The following is a 16,998-nucleotide window of genomic DNA, read 5'->3' as shown; positions in this document are numbered from 1 at the left end:
TTTGGTGTAAATTAGTTGTGCTCTTTTTTTAAGGAGAAATGTCTCTTTACAACTCTGGCAAGTATTGACGGGTCATTTCCTGATATGATTGGCGTGGTTAGGAACCGATGGATCAAGACATTGCATGGCGAGCTACAATTGGATTGAGAGAACCAAGTCCTGCCACCTTGCAACAAGTGGTGTGGCAAGGAGGCAGGACTTATTTTTCCTGAACATTCAATTTCAATTCAATTTAATTCAGTTTATTTTGTAATGCCCATTATCACAAATAACTAATTTGCCTTTAAAGGGTTTTACAATCAGTACACATACGACATCCCTGACCTTTGACCTCACATCGAATCAGGAAAAACTCCCAAGAAATAGAAAAAAAAACTTTCACGGGGAAAAAGTGAAGCAACCCTAACCCCAGCAACAGAGGAGGATCCCTCTCCAGGATGGACAGAAGAATAGAGGTCATGAGACCAGAAGGAATCATTAGAGTTACAACACATTCAATGAGTATGACAGAGTGTATGAATAGTTGGTAGTCGGCATGGACCACGATCCAGACCTCCGTGATCCATCAGGCAGATGGAGGTAGAGAGGAGGAGTGGGCGGGGCATCAGCAGGGCCATGGCATCAGACCCAGACAGGTCCAATGGACCCTATCAGACGTGAACTAAACCACATGAACTGAACACATGTTATGAAATGTTTGATGAAATGTTGTTGAATTGTATTAAATGTTGCATTTTGTGAATGTTGCGTAATGTGTCTATCAACCGAAAGGACTAAGCATTTGTAGACATATAGTTCTTCTCCGAGACCTTTGAAAGATTTTGAATTCAGGCTTTCTCTTGAGTTGTCTTGAGTTCACTTTTAGCATGTCCTTTCAGAATGATTACAACGACCCTCTAAAAGCTTGAATCATGTGCTTGATTAGTGAATCGTCTTCTCTAATACGCATTCATGCAGCGCCGCTGTCATCAGTCGTTTTGTAAATGGGAACTAAACCCGTTGTGAATGTTGTCGTGATTACGCCGACCAGACAAATTAAGGCTCGGATGGTGATTTAACCCTCAATCAGGGGGAATCTCTTGTTGTGGAGAAGTGGCACCCTGTGCAGGGACTCGTGATTGTCAAATGAAGTTTCTCACTCAACCTAACTAACCTTCAACTAAAACAGCTTCTTCCAGCCTGCAGCAAGAGGAAATTTCCACATGAGTTGTTGTTGTCCGACCGCACACTCGTCCACTGACGCGGCACCAACCGACACGGCCCGAAACGCTCTCGCCCGATATGCCCGGCTGTTTTTTGACAGACGGGAATACGAGCTGACTGCTGGCAGGGAATGTAGGCAGATGGAGAGCGGAAAAGTACCCGGTGCAGCCAACAACCCCCCCGACCAGTCCAGCACTGTCCTCCTGATGTGTCTCCGGGGCGCGTTTCAGCTTCACCTGAATCAAATCAAACGTATAGACTGGAATGAGTTCAAAGATGTTGTAGGGTTCATAAAAAAGAAGAAGGTATATGCTGATACTCGAAGCGATAATTAAAGCCGTAATGACGAGAAAAAGAAAAGAACTGTGCTTACAAAAGTGCTTATTACACAAACCCGAAACTGACCCTTGGGACTTTGATCTAGGAACGTATCAATCCGCCATTTTCTTTCCCAGAACCAACACTCAGGCCTTCTGATCCTGAGTTTTTAACTCTCTTTTACCCATGTTTAAAATCTGTGTACCTCGATGCTGAAAGACGCCCAATGAGGACACAGATGAGCGGGAGGCAAAAAACCTAAATCAGTGGCAGCCGAGCGTTATTTAATGAAGGAACTATTTAATGAAGAAACTATTTAATGTGGCTCAGTTACCTGAACTGATAGTATTGTTCTAAGTCTGTTATAGTTGTTAGTGATGCATTCGTACTTTAATGTCGTTGTTCGTCGAGGTGGAACCTTCAGTTGAATCTATAATGACGAGTCACGGTTTAAGGGCTCATCATATGTGTTACGGTTGTAATCTGCAAAGCAATTTATATCTAATGTTTCCAATATTTATTAAACTTCGTGGACTCAAGGTGTCAAGTAGCATAAAATGCAAATACCCCGATGCATCTTCGCACTCGTATTACAAATATAAAATCAAAGAAAATTCACAGTTTATCGCTTCTACAGCTTAAAAACATCCTTTCAGATGAATTAAATCAGAACATCGGGGGAGAGAAACACAAATCATACCTCCAAGAATCTTCTTTAGTTAGCGCTGTTAGCTCAGCCGTCGCCATGTTGAGAGCCATTGGCAATAGAAATGCTCCCAACCTTATTGGATTCAGCCCCTTGAATAAGGATTAACGAGGGTGTTAAGGAACATAACTGTGTGACATGCATCACAACTCCTTCAATGAGTGTGGATGAGGATGGCTCGCTTTGTACTCGTCTAAATAACAACCGTTGTAGCCGATACAGCAGAACAACTATATAAGCCAAACGACTGATATTTGTAGAGAATGTGACGAATGCTTGTTGTGGATATTGTCTCGCAGGGTTCAGCACATTGTCTGCTGTGAGCTGGATAAATGATCCGTGATATGAACCTTCAGGTTGTTATTGCCTCCATGTTTGAGAGGCGGGACGGACTGGCTTATTACGAGCGGCAATACCGACCGTACAGACGTGGTATGTAATGTAATTTATGTAATGGGAGATTGGGCCGGGACGCTGTGTTCCCTGAGAAATGAGGTACTTGAAAACTTGGTTGAAAGCGTGTCGGCTCCAGAGTATATACTTTTATACACTTTCTCTGATCTGTTTTTTTTATGGTTCGGACACCTTTCCTTGTATCCAATTCAAATAAATCATAATGATGCACCTTTTAGACAACTATAATGATTTTGACTTTGCTCTGTGGGGATAAAAAAGTAAAGTATAAAAATATATTTCTATACATATAAAGTGTCGGATAGTTCAGTCAGTTTAAATGAGTCAATAATCCTAAAACACCAATATATCCACTGCTGCCATTATATAACTTTGTATGCCCACATTTAATATTTATATATGTCCACATCCAGTCTGTATATTTCCTTTAGGTATACATTTATTTGCATTATTGTATTGTTTACAACTTACAAACCACTTGACGTGACTTTCTGGTATGGTGCTTTTTAAAATTTGTAATTTATATTATCTTGATATAAGCACTTATTGTATTGATAACAGTCCTTTTCTTTATATTCATCCATCTTATGTGTCCTTGTTCCTAGCTGTTGTTTCTATTTCCAAAAAACGCAGTAAGATTCCTTGTATGTGCACATATATTTGTCCTTTTAAGTTGATTCTGAAATGCAACAGTAAGAGTATTCATACTCTACGGATAAAATGCCGATGGGAAATCCCCAACAGTGTCAAGAGTGTGTGTCTCGTTCCTGTTTCAACATGACTGCTAGAGATGGCGCGGCTGTGTCCAGACGCCGTCGAGGTAGCTCCGCGGAGATTGTGCGCTCTTTTAGTTTTTGTGTTTATTTTTAATGTTTTCTTTGCCACAAACACATCGGCACTAACAGCATACGACCACAGCACACTTTTGGACATAAACTTTTGCGCAAAACAAGGGTTTTTGTCCACTTTTTCCATCGATCCAGCGTGGCCGGCCGAGATCGTACGAGCGAACCACATCAACAACAGTGGAGCCGCTACTACGGAAACATCGAGGGAAACGGAGCGGAATTCGGAACAGACTGAGAGTTCAAGCCCACCGCCCACCTCTGCCCAGCATCCTTCTTGCTAACGTCCAGTCTCTGGAAAATAAGATGGATGATGTTAGGGCAAGGATCAGATTCCAACGGGACATGAGGGACTGTAATATCTTTTGTCTGACGGAAACATGGCTGACCCGCTGGTGCGGATCGAGTCATATGCCCAACCGAGTCCTTCTCTGTTTTCCGTGCAGACAGAACGGAAGAGTCTGGTAAATCTAAGGGTGGAGGGGTTTGCTTCATAACTAACAACATGTGGTGCGACCCCATGAAGATTACGTCTCTTTCTCGTTCCTGCTCGGCGAACCTGGAACATCTGGCGCTCTCATGCCGTCCATTCTACCTTCCCGGGAGTTCAGCTCGGTCATCACCACAGCCGTCTACATACCACCACAAGCGGACACCGACGTAGCACTATCGGACCTACATGATGTGTTATGTCGGCATCAGAACAAGTATCCCGACGCGGCTGTGGTGGTGGCTGGGGACTTTAATAGGGCTAACCTAAAAAAAGTCATGCCGAACTTTCACCAGCACATTACGTGTGCTACCAGAGGGGAAAGAACGTTGGACCACTGCTATACGCCATTCAAGAGAGGCTACAAGGCTGTCTCTCTCCCTCCGTTCGGAAAATCAGACCATGCCGCCATTTTTCTGCTTCCGGGATACCGGCAAAAGATCGCGCGGGAAGCGGTAGTGACGAGGAACGTGAAGCGGTGGTCTGACCAATCAGAGGCTGAGCTACAGGACGCTCTGCGTGTCGTCGACTGGGACATGATCCAATCCAGTTCCAGTGGCGTCAGCGAGTTCTTGAAGTAGCAATGAGCCTCATAGCAACGCTTAACGGACACCATCGTCCCCACGGTAAAAGTTAGGGTCTTTCCTAACCAAAAGCCGTGGGTTGATAGATCCATCCGTGAAGCTGTGAACGCCCGTACTGCTGCCTATAACTCCGGTCTTGTATCCGGCAACATGGACGAGTACAAGGCAGCGGTCTATGGACTGAGGAGGGCGGTGAAGGAAGCCAAGAGGAAGTACCGAGACAGAGTGGAATCACAGATGGAGCAGCGCGACACCAGGCGCCTATGGCAGGGGCTACGGACTATCACAGACTACCAGAGCAGACACGCGCTATGGTGAGTGCCGACGCATCCCTAGCGGACGACCTGAACTCATTTTATGCACGGTTTGAGGCTAGCAACAACAGCGCTAGCTCGCCGGCTAACAACAACACCGTTAAGCGTAGCCGAGGTGAGTTCTACCGCTGGGGATGAACACACACTCTCTGTGACCGAGCACAGTGTGAGGAGGGCTCTGTTGAGGGTGAACACCAGGAAAGCTGCAGGTCCAGATGGCATATCTGGGCGAGTACTGAAGACCTGTGCTAACCAGCTAGCTCCAGTGTTCACCACAATATTCAACCTCTCCTGGCTGAGTCCGTGGTCCCCGCCTGCTTCAAGAGATCCACTATTGTCCCTGTGCCCAAGAATGCTTCTCCAGCATGTATGAATGACTACCGACCGGTGGCCCTCACCTCGGTGGTCATGAAATGCTGAGAGGCTGATAAAGGACTACATCTGCGCCTTCCTCCCTTCCTCCATGGACCCGCTGCAGTTTGCTTATCGCCCAAACAGATCCACAGATGATGCTGTCTCCCAGGTACTGCACACCACACTCTCTCATCTGGACAGCCAGAAGGGGGCTATGTGAGACTGCTGTTCATTGATTATAGTTCAGCTTTCAACACCATAGTCCCCTCCAGACTGGCGGCAAGCTGATTGAGCTGGGACTGAACACCCCCTGTGTGCTTGGATCCTGGACTTCCTGACCGCCAGGCCACAGGTGGTCAGGGTGGGCAGACACACCTCAAATCCCTCACCCTGAACACAGGATCCCCAGGGTTGCGTCCTCAGCCCCTACTGTACTCCCTGTACACACATGACTGTGTGGCCAGGTTCAGCTGCAAGACCATCATCAAGTTTGCGGATGACACAGTGGTGGTGGGCCTGATCTCCGACAACGGCGAGAAGGCCTACCTGGAGGAAGTTGCTGATCTGTCACTCTGGTGCCAGGACAACAGCCTCATCATGAATGTCACCAAAACTAAGGAGCTGATTGTGGACTTTAGGAGGGTACAACAACAGAGGACGTACTCACCACTGGGGATTAACGGGACTACTGTGGAGAGGGTGAGCGGGTATAAATACCTGGGAGTCCACATCACCGAGGATCTGACATGGTCAACGAACACAGACACTCTGGTGAGAAAGGCAAGGCAGCGCCTCTACCACCTCAGGCAGCTGAGGAAATTTAAAGTTTCCCAGAGGATCCTTCAGTCCTTCTACTCTGGAGCTGTAGAGAGCGTCCTGACAGGAAGCATCACAGCCTGGTTTGGCAACTGCTCCGCTCAGGACAGGAAGGCTCTGCAGAGAGTAGTGCGTTCGGCTGAACGCACTATTGGAACTACACTCCCCACCCTGCAGGACTTGTACACCAGGAGGTGCAGAACCAGAGCCGGCAGGATCATGAAGGATCCTCACCACCCCAACAACAGACTGTTTCAGCTGCTGCGGTCAGGCAGGCGCCTCCGTAGTCACGCTGCAAGAACAGAGAGACTGAGACGGAGTTTCTTTCCTCAGGCCATCAGGATTGTGAACTCCGACCTCACCAGGACCCCCACATAGACCCACACAACTGCCCCTCTTAGGCACACACACACACACACACACACACACACACACACACACACACACTTACTGTAAATATTGTGTTGTTTTTTATTGTAAATAGTGTGTACTTGTTGCCCTTGCACATTCCTGCTGAGCATTGCCACTTTCATTTCACTGCACACCCTGTGTGTGTATGTGACAAATAAAACATCTTGAATCTTGAATCTTGAATGACAACAGCCCATGGGCACTAAACCAGTTCCATACAGAAATGACCTATTCAATATTCTTGCCAAATTCTATAATCACAAGTGTAAGTTTACAAGTTAGTTTATTGTTTGAACTTTATATACAAACTATGAAGTCCTGTACCAACAACAAGGCCATACAAACATAAGTACACAATCACACTTTTTTATATTATTAATTAACGTTTTTATTTATTTAGAATTCATTCCTGTGTATCTTTCGTATCCTCTGCGGTTGCCCCTCTGGCATGTTAGTTTTGATGTGTGTATTTTGCTGTCTCTTGACTATGATGCAAAAGGTAAATAAAATATAAATAAACAAATAGTTCCCCCAATTTGGTGTGGAAATACTTCCCTGTCCTCCAGTGAACCGGCTGTGAGCCACATTTAGTTCATTCAGGAGGTTGTTTGCTCCACCACGGCCTAGTCAATCACCTCTTTATGTAATCGAGGGAGAAGCTGCCGCTCGGAGGAGATTACAGACCCAGAGCATCGAAACTTCACTAGCCCCGCCCCTCTTCGCCCTCAGCACTTCCCATTGGCCAGCCTGGAAGATAAATAGGAAGAACCCGGCCTTCCTATTGGCTGGGGCTCGCTACTCTTCGGCGGTCGCCCCTCCTGTCTGCCCGGCCGTCAGACGGGGACACTCATAACTTAGCATCGGACCTTACTGCATCCTCGACACCTCCGCAGCAGCAAAAACATCAACAACAATAACAACAATAATAATAGTAATAATAATGAAGTTCGTGAGGTTCATCATGAAGAACGCCGCGTTGGCCAGCGTTCCTAAACACATCGAGCATTTCTCTAAATTCTCTCCCTCGCCGCTCTCCATGAAGCAATTCCTCGATTTCGGTGAGTATCGATCCGCGATCTGACGGGTTGATTGTGGACAGAAGTAAGTCAGAAACTCAGATCGTGCACGTCTTCGGGGTGGCCGGCTGCTCTGCGGAGGGTTTGCTTGAAGCAGCTCGCAGTGCGGAGCGTTATTGCGTCATATGGTACTGCACGAAGTGGGCCCGGAGGAAAAGACACCTCGAGTTCCTCCTTCTGATAAATAACTTTCATATAGATTGTTTAATAAAGTCTTTCAGCAGGTTGCAAATGAACTGTCGTGCAGAGTGAGCAGAGGAATTCAGTGTTAGTTGCTGAGCAAAATGTATATTCAGTATTTATTAATGATAATCATTATTATTATTTTGGTTATCTTCATTATCTATTAGTTGTTTAATTATATTACTCAAATAGTCGTGTGGTCGAAAAGTCAGATACTATTACAAACAGATAATATTGTTTGTTTTGTCCAAACAGTCCATCCAAAATCAATATTCCACATTTTAATATCAATAATATAGGAATCCTCTAATGATCACATTCACTATTGGTTAATTTCCTATGTTTCCTCTTACTTTTTTAGAGTGTCCAACCAACTGTCGGTTGCAAACTCAAAAATGTTTTTCATGTTTAATTTTTCATGTTTAATTTTTTCTTCTCCTTAAATGATGAATCTATTGATTTCCTCCCAATCTGCTCGTCCACCTGTGGCCTCCGCTCGGCTCGCTCCTCTCCCGCGGCCGACTCAGGTTCCATCAACGCCTGTGAGAAGACGTCCTTTGTGTTCCTGAGACAGGAGCTCCCAGTGAGGCTTTCCAACATCATGAAGGAGATCAACCTGCTGCCCAACAAGCTGCTCACGACCGCGTCGGTGCAGACGGTGCAGAGCTGGTGAGTCCAGCCGGGACGGTGTGTCTCCGTGTTGTTGTGATGGGAAGTTACGCAACGCCTCTCGACCGAGGCACATTATGACAAAACAAAAGAGGAAAACTGAGTTTCTCTCAGGAACTCATGGACCCCCCCCCCCCCCCCCCGACCCCCCGACTGGTGGGCGTTTCCAGTCTCAGCTGTTGACTCTGTTTATGGCCATGAAGGAGGACGGTTGTCCCACTTGAATTCGTTCCAAAAGGCTCTCAGCAGCTGAACTCTGCCCTAGTTTCTCCTCTCGCGTCACGTGATCTTGATCTCTGAAGCTGTTTTTCTTTCCTCTCGTGAGGACTGACCTCAGGGCAAAACAATGCAGATATTTGAAAAACAAGATTTTTTTTAAACCATGAACTTTCCTGCAAGGCTCACTGCACTGTTTGTTCACGCATTCTTCCTTAATTTTGCACTGTTTGTATGTGTGTGAACTATTTAATGTTTTTTTTGTCAGGTACATCCAGAGTTTAATGGAGATCCTTGAATTCCTAGACAAGAATCCTGATGACTTCAAAGTCTTGGGAGAGTAAGTTCCTCGTTTTCCTCTACAACCTCAATATTTGTTTATTCACGATATTCTGGACGGCTGGTCACAAACAACACTCCCTTCACCCCTTTTTTATATTTGAATTCACTGTGAGGAACTTTTAACTAGTTATGAAACAGTCTCGAATTAATATTGATGTCTCTTATCCTGGGAGAGCCAGAACCAGTGCGGGGACTGTAAAATTAGAGGTTTTCTAAACCAGTGGTTCTCAAATGGTGGTACGTGAAGGCACTCCAAGGGCTATGTGGGATTTGTAAAAAATATAACTTCAAATAGTTATTTAAGAAATACACAGAATATATATAAAATATATTCTATATTACATCAGAGACGGATGGCACGGCGATGTTGTATTTAATCTTTATTTTTAACCCCAAAATGCTTTGGCTGGTTAGGGGGAAAACACATTTCTCAGGCGGTACATCACTAAAAAAAGGTTGATAACCATGGCACGAAAGGGACTCTGGAGTTCGGGAACACTACCTCGTTTGTCCACAGGGGACGCTAAAATCAATATAAATGAAAGTTCCTCCATGTAGCTTTAAATTAAGCCTGAATGTGTTGACGCTGCGTATTGTGTTTTTTTTTATCCCGCTCTTGGGAAGAGGATGTTCGAACTGAAGATGTTTGTTTCTTTGCTGATTGTTCTCCGGTGCTCCCCCAGGTTTGTTGACGCCTTGGTGACCATCAGAAACCGGCACAACGATGTGGTGCCGACTATGGCCCAGGGCATCATCGAATACAAAGAGGCCTTCCCTCAGGACCTGGTGACCAACCAGAACATCCAGTACTTCCTGGACCGCTTCTACATGAGCCGCATCTCTATTCGCATGCTCATCAACCAGCACAGTGAGGAGCTTCACGTCGTTTACATTTACTTTCAACACAGCTGGAGAGATCTAGTATTTTTTGTTTTTATATAATTTTTGCATTGTGTCTGTAATGAATATTTTTGTGACGTTTTTATTTAACTTCGCTGTCACTTTCGCGGCACCCAGAGATAATTGTTAAAAAACATGTCGCCTTTTTAAAAAAAAAGTATAATTATCATCACATCCAAGATAGATTTTCACATGGGATGTTTTTGTTTGCCTGCGGAAGCGTTTGAGTCGACTCAGGCTTCACAAATCATAAAGTTAGAGATAAACATGCAACATGCGGTGCAAAGTTATCAGGGCGTGTAAACGGAAGCAAACAGGAAATTAATTACTGTAAAATGTTGGCAGTAGCACCAACACTTTTACTGATGTTGTTGTTGTTGTTGTTTACCGTTTGCGGTCCGATCATTACAGATGACACAGTTTGGTTCTTTTGTTCCCTGCAGCTCTTATTTTCGATGGAACCCTCAACCCGCTCCACCCAAACATCATCGGGAGCATTGAACCCCAGTGTGAAGTCGGAGATGTAGTCCAGGGTAAATATGAACTACGTTTTTTCATAAAAGTCAAGTATTAGTTTTGATGTGCAACAATGATGTGTCCTTTCTAAGCTCTGAAGTTCCGGGGAACCTCTCTATTGATTACTACTTAAAACACCTGTTTTATTTGAATTGTCATCATACTTTCTGACCTTTTCTATTGTGTTTTTTTAAATGTTACTTTGGTCAGATGCTTTCCACAGTGCCAAGATGCTGTGTGACCAGTACTACCTCCGCTCCCCTGATCTGATCCTCCAGGAGATGTGCAGTAAGCTGACATTCATCTATTCTTAATGCGAAAGGGCAGAAGGCCTCGCTGCTCATTCAAGAGATTCAAATGGAGCGTCCTCTGTGTGCATGTACGGTACGAGTGTTTACATGTGAATTAGCGTTCAGCCAGCTGGACCAGAGAGGCCTCTAATTATAGCACTGCAGCTCAAGTAAAAGGCTCAACGGGCTGAACGCATCAGACAATATTGACTCGCGAGACCCTCTCGGCCCCGTAAAACCAGAGCGTGGCAACAATTAAATGAACGAATTAAGAAGCCATTTGTCTTTTTGTGCAGGCAAGAAGAAGAAGAACCTCCCTATGAGCATCGTGTACGTGCCCTCTCACCTCTACCACATGCTGTTTGAGCTCTTCAAGGTGCGACACATCCTGTAGTTCTTAACTACCGACTAATGAGTGTTAAAATACAGTGAAATTCATTCTTAATGTCTTTTCTCATTCCATATTTTCCTTTCCTTTGCAGAACGCCATGAGGGCCACAATTGAGACTCATGACAACAGCAACACCCTCCCACCCATTCACGTCAGGTTGTCCCTCGGAGACGAGGACATGTCCATCAAGGTGGGTTGCAAGTTCAAAGCACAGCTTCTGGACATAGACAAATACAACATTTGGATATTTCTGTAAAAGTGTGAAGAGCAACCAGCGACTTCTTTCTCCCAGGAGTCCCCCCCCCGCCTCCCCATAATGTTCACATACTTATTAATAGCAGGTGGATCGAGTTTTTAAACTGGTCTGTGGGCGTGTTTTTAATGTTTCTGAGCTCTGCACGTTGTTAACGGGTTTAATGAAGCCTGTAAAGATGAAACGCTTTCACTAAATTAATCTTTTCCACCGTTCAAATCAGTTAAGTGTTACATTAATTCATTAAACAGCAACATTGAACACAATGCCTCTGCTTTCAAAGCGTGGCAACTCTTTCTGTCGTTGACGCCCAAATCCTCAGGTAGAGCCGTTATGTAACGACTTTGCCCCGTCAATTAATCTGACGTGGGCCGTAAAACAAAGCTACTAAACTCTGATGAGATTAATGAGGTGGTGCGTTCATAACTCGTCTTAATGCCCATCATAATGCTGCTTGTTGGGACTCATTCATAAAGTCACAGATGAACCGCAACAATTAGAAATACATCAAAAAACTGAAAGCTTCTCGACACCATTCCAGCTGTTTCCACTGAAAAAGCTCCAAAAAAGGCCGCTGTGCACTTCCTGTGCAGCTCCAAGCGACAGATGGACGCCGGTAGAGCCCAGCGGGGAGTCCAGTGGACCTTTAGCAGCCAGAGAGACATTTAAACAGACGTTATTCATGTCCTCTACAAAGCCACCAGCCTCCACTGACTAACGACCTCACAGAAGAGTCGCTGCCTCTGGTTTGATCTGATAGTCTGTGAAGGACATAAGATGATAATATAAGTATCAATGCCCTCCTGCAGAAATCCTTCCTCAAGTCATGTGGGGAAAAAAAAAATTTCCCGAAGGCTTTGAGGGTGAAAAGCATTTTTAACGGTTGGATTTTATTTACATGAGGAAAACCCCAGTGGGAATTTTTTTTTTTTTTTAATATACTTTATTAGAGAATGTGCACAATATAGCGACAGGGATCAGCGAACAAGTATTTTTTTTTTGTGTGTGTTGTTCTGTTTGCAGTTATACTGCATAAAGTGACAGGAAGGTAGAGCAAACAAGACAACAAGTGGGAATTAATATATGTGGCAGCTGTGTCTGATTTGGCCTCGGCTGCTGGTGATTGGCAATCACTCAGCAGCCGAGGCCACCCTTATAAAAGCTGCCACTCGAGAGTGGAGAGGGGGGTGAGCAGAGGCACGTGTTGTGCGGTCTGCTCGGTGTCGTGTGAGTGACGAATAAATATGTCGTTGAACCAAACCTCTTGCGGTCTGGCGGATCCTTGGTGCTGGGGGGGGAAACCCACGGGTGGCGGCCTCGGGCGTGCTACAATATAATGATATCAAAACTTATTGATTCAGTTCGCAATCTCTTTTCAATGCATTTTTTCCCCTCCTCTCCCAGTTTACCTTCACGATATGTGCAGTAAAGGCCGGAGTGTGAGTTGAGGCCACGTGTTCAGGACAGGCTTCTATTGTTTACGGCTCAGCGCTGTTCAAGAAGGACCTTGCGTCGTTCTCTGTCCTCTCGCCGTCTCACCTCTCTGTGTCTCACCCCCCTCCACACGCACACGCACACGTCTGCAGGTGAGCGACAAGGGTAGAGGTGTCCCCTTTCGGAGGATCGAGAACTTCTTCAGCTACATGTTCTCCACCGCTCCGACTCCACAGATGGGAGAGCACACACGGCCTCCGCTGGTACGTAGAGATGCATATACATTATATATATATCATGAATTTTTTGTTGCACAACACATTATAGCCTTTTTGTGACATTTCTATCCGGTCTACGAGCATCAAAATGCTCATTTAGGCTCTCTTACTGTTTAACCCTCCTGTTACCTTAGGGTCAATTTGACCCCATTCAATGTTTCACCCTCCTGTTACCTTTATATTTACTGACATATTTTACCCCTGGGTTCAATTTGACCCCAGCAATTAAAACCTCCAGAAAATTATTCGAATTAATATTGTTTTCCAAGTTTAAGTGTGAGGTACTTTATGTTTGTTTGTTGACTACCTAAATAGCCCTTTAAATATATAAAAAAGTTGATATTTACCTTCGCATTGAAAATGCGGAAGGTTATGTTTTGATCGCCGTGTATTTATTTATTTATTTATTTGTATGCGTGTTATTCGCAAAACTCAAAAAGTATTGAACCGAATCGCATGAAATTTGGTGGGATGATTGGTTATTATCCGGGGACCATTTGATTAGATTTTGGGATCAATCGGGTCAAAGGTCAAGGTCATGGAAAGGTCAACATCTTTTTTTACCATAGCACGATACATTTTTGTCCAATTGGCATGCAACTAATGCCAAAATGTTCATAATTCAATGCCCAATCTTGTGATATGCGAAGGTATGCGCTCTACCGAGTGCCCATTCTAGTTCTTATATGTTTGACACAGTGAAAAACAGCCTGGGGTCAAATTGACCCGAAAGAACACCGACATTAAACATTGAATGGGGTCAAATTGACCCTAAGGCTTTATTCTTTAAGCCTCATCGCTGAGGATCCACAATAGGCACAGCAAACAATTCCCTAACTCCTTCACCCCCCCCCCCCCCTCTGAATAGGCTGGCTTCGGCTACGGTCTGCCCATCTCCCGCCTCTACGCCCAGTACTTCCAGGGGGACCTGAAGCTCTACTCCATGGAGGGCCACGGCACGGACGCCGTCATCTACTTGAAGGTGAGCCAGACGCGAGTGTGAGAGCCGAGGGATGAAATGCCTCACAGAACACAAAAAAACCTCTGCGGACCTGTGAAGTCAGGGATAACAGGATATTTGTAATAACAGGTCGTTCCCCCCCCCCCCCCCCCCCCAGGCGCTGTCCACAGACTCCATCGAGAGGTTGCCGGTGTACAACAGAACCGCTCTGAAGAACTACAAAGTGAGCCAAGAAGTGGACGACTGGTGCATACCCAGTAAAGAGCCTCTGGATCTGAGCGTCTATAAGGTTCCCAAGTGAAAATGGCCGACGTACCACGAAGCCTTCACAGTTTTCTTCATATTCCGATGTGTGCGGCGGAACTTTTTTCCCTAATGAGAGAGTCGTCTCCAGACTTAACTAATCGTTTTAAAGTTAGTTTTTTTTTAGCAAACTTCATTGTTGTTTTTAGCCCCGCCCCCCCTGTTGTCCTTTTGGACGGGACTTCGGGAGATGCGGCTCCGGTGTTGCACCGTGTGCAGCGGAGAGGAAGGGCGTGGTCCGGGGGAGCTGTAGGAGAGGACCGATGCAGAGGAGGGTTTAAAATGTTCCCGTTTTAAGACGCCCCACACGCTGCAGATGTTTGAGCAGCGGCATACGGAGGCTTAGGATCCTGCCGGAAGAGTCACCCCGAAGGCTCATTTCATCGAAATACTTTAAGTATCTGAACTAATACTCGTGCTGCACCGAGAACTGTAATACTGTGTGGATCCGTAGATCTGTTCAAATGTCCGACTTTTAAAATGGAGTCGTTGTTGTGCTCTCTGCATGGATTCTTTTCATGATTCTCAGTGTTTCGCGTCGACTGATAAGGGACGGCGTTATCTTAGCCTCGGTCTTTCTGGCTGAGTGCAGTCCATTCTTCTTCTGTGCATTCGTTTGCATTCATTACGGAGACAGAGAGAGGATTGACAGAGCAGTGCTCTGTGATGGAGCATGCTTTTAGAGCCGGCCACAGGGGGTCGGCCCCACTTTAGTTAGTGAGGTTCAACCCTTCCAGCTGAGGCCGGTGTTATTAAAACCACGGCAGGGACCTGGGAGGCCAGTCTCAGCTTGTTTATTGCACTGTGCCATATGAGACATATTTCCAGGGTCCTTAATGTGTTTGTTGAAAATACACAGATTTCTTTTGTATTAAATGTATCTTGAGAGTTGAAAGGTTTTTTTTTTTATAGCTATACGCGACTAGAAAGATTGTACATTGTGTGAATACAGTCTAAATAATATAGAAAAACTGTAAAGTACACAATGCTTTTGTCTGTGTGTCACGGTCTTGTGGTTGTTTGGGAATGTGAGACTCATGCAGCCTGAAGGCTGAGAGCCTAAAGGGAGTTCTAATAACAAAGAATAAGCTTATTTTTCTCTGAAAAGAGGTGGAGGTGAGTGTTAGTAATGCAGTAGTGAAAGATAACCGCACATTTACTTGTTGCTGTACTTGATTTCGAGGTACTCGTTTTCCTACACACTGCATAATACACACTACAAGTTCTGTGTGTACTTTGGCAGCCTTTATTGTGTGTGTCTACCAGTTGTGTATTATCATTTGTGTGCTTTGCATGACATTGTGTTAGGGGACAGTACCTTTTTATGTTTTTAAGAGCATTGTTTTTAGTAAATATATATATATTTTTTTATTTATTTAAAGAAAAAAGACATTTTGTATATTATAAATAAAAGGGTAATAAGTTTAATAAAAGGAACAAAAATAAACTGGGGACAACAAATAAATCTCCCTCGTGTTAGCATTTTTTTTTAAAGAAGAAAATCAAAAAACGGACCACTGACTTTAAGATTTCATTTTTAATATGTATGTATCCTGCAGGTGTGAATGAGGCTCAGTTTACAGCAGCGGCTGACGTGTCCAGAGAGCCACGGAGGAGTGAAAGAATCCAGCAGTGCCCTTCTACTTATCTTATGCAAACACAGGGCTGATACTAGACTCGCCATAGCAACAGGGCCAGCTACATTACAGCCACAGGAACATCTAGTGTGTGTGTGTGTAAAACATAAGGGGAGCAATGCCAATGACTCATGTTTGATTATGTTTTAAAGAGCGATTCACTCTGCACTTTTCATTTTGATGATAGATCCAAGGCCTTCACGTGAATCTGCTTTAACCGTTTTTCACACTTCAACACTCCGTGGATCATGTCCAGAATGTGCACTGACAGAAAGCACAAGGTTTACAGTTTTACGGCTCCGTGGCGTCAAAATTAATAATAAAGTACTAATTGCACGTCTACGTATGCAACCAGTCAGTGAAAATAACACCTGTACTAAGATGCTGATGAGGTCGTTTTCAGACATTGGTTGAGTTTCTCCTCATGCTGGTGTGAAGAGAGTGACTTTGAACATTTAAGTTAAGTGTGAAATAAACACTTATATTGGTATATATGGTAATATGTTTGAAAAAGAACATGCAGACATATTTAATATGTTCATCATGTGATTTATTTATTTTAATTTTAGCACTAACATGGCCTCCGTCCTGTGAACTGCTCTACAGTATGTATGTAGACCCTGGTCACGGTTTCACACATTGTCTGCTTCCTTTATATATTTTTTTAACCTGTCAACAAATTAAAAAAATGTCTACATTTAAACCAAAATTGTTGATCCCAGTGTCATTCAGGTATCCAATAATGCATTCAGTTAAATCAGCCTTTCAATATAGAGCCCTGGCTTCAATTGTGTAGTTTTCTCACAAATTTATGAACATGCAATTTCCCTGGTGTCCACTAGGGGCATCGCTGCTGTATTATGGATCAATGCACTGTTTGACATAATGCATTAAAGTGTGTCATATACAACAGAGGCTTGATGTAAGCAAACTGACATTTATATGATATTATATATGATGAATATTATATATGATGAATATTTGGTAGTTATGGGTTTAAACTGGTTAAAAGACTTAATTCAGTAAACAGTGTGAATAAATAATATTTATAAACAACTAGGTGGGTGTTTTTTTTGACGCCGTCATTTTGAGCC

General features: G+C 44.3%; 1 protein-coding gene across 1 annotated transcript; it reads left to right on the top strand.

The window, feature by feature from the left end:
* Positions 1–7,309: 7,309 nt before the first annotated feature.
* On the top strand, positions 7,310–16,819 carry pdk2a (pyruvate dehydrogenase kinase 2a). Its single transcript, XM_056430648.1, has 11 exons — positions 7,310–7,513; positions 8,242–8,383; positions 8,868–8,939; positions 9,625–9,809; positions 10,285–10,374; positions 10,568–10,645; positions 10,944–11,023; positions 11,130–11,228; positions 12,878–12,988; positions 13,872–13,985; positions 14,122–16,819. The coding sequence occupies exons 1-11, from the start codon at positions 7,396–7,398 to the stop codon at positions 14,263–14,265; spliced, it is 1,233 nt and encodes a 410-aa protein (XP_056286623.1). The 5' UTR covers positions 7,310–7,395; the 3' UTR covers positions 14,266–16,819.
* The last annotated feature ends 179 nt before the right edge of the window (positions 16,820–16,998 follow it).

The sequence above is a fragment of the Pseudoliparis swirei genome, chromosome 13, assembly GCF_029220125.1.
Source record: "Pseudoliparis swirei isolate HS2019 ecotype Mariana Trench chromosome 13, NWPU_hadal_v1, whole genome shotgun sequence".
Classification (NCBI taxonomy): domain Eukaryota; kingdom Metazoa; phylum Chordata; class Actinopteri; order Perciformes; family Liparidae; genus Pseudoliparis; species Pseudoliparis swirei.
Note: the sequence above shows the minus strand (reverse complement) of the source record. Positions and strands in the feature narration are given on the sequence as shown.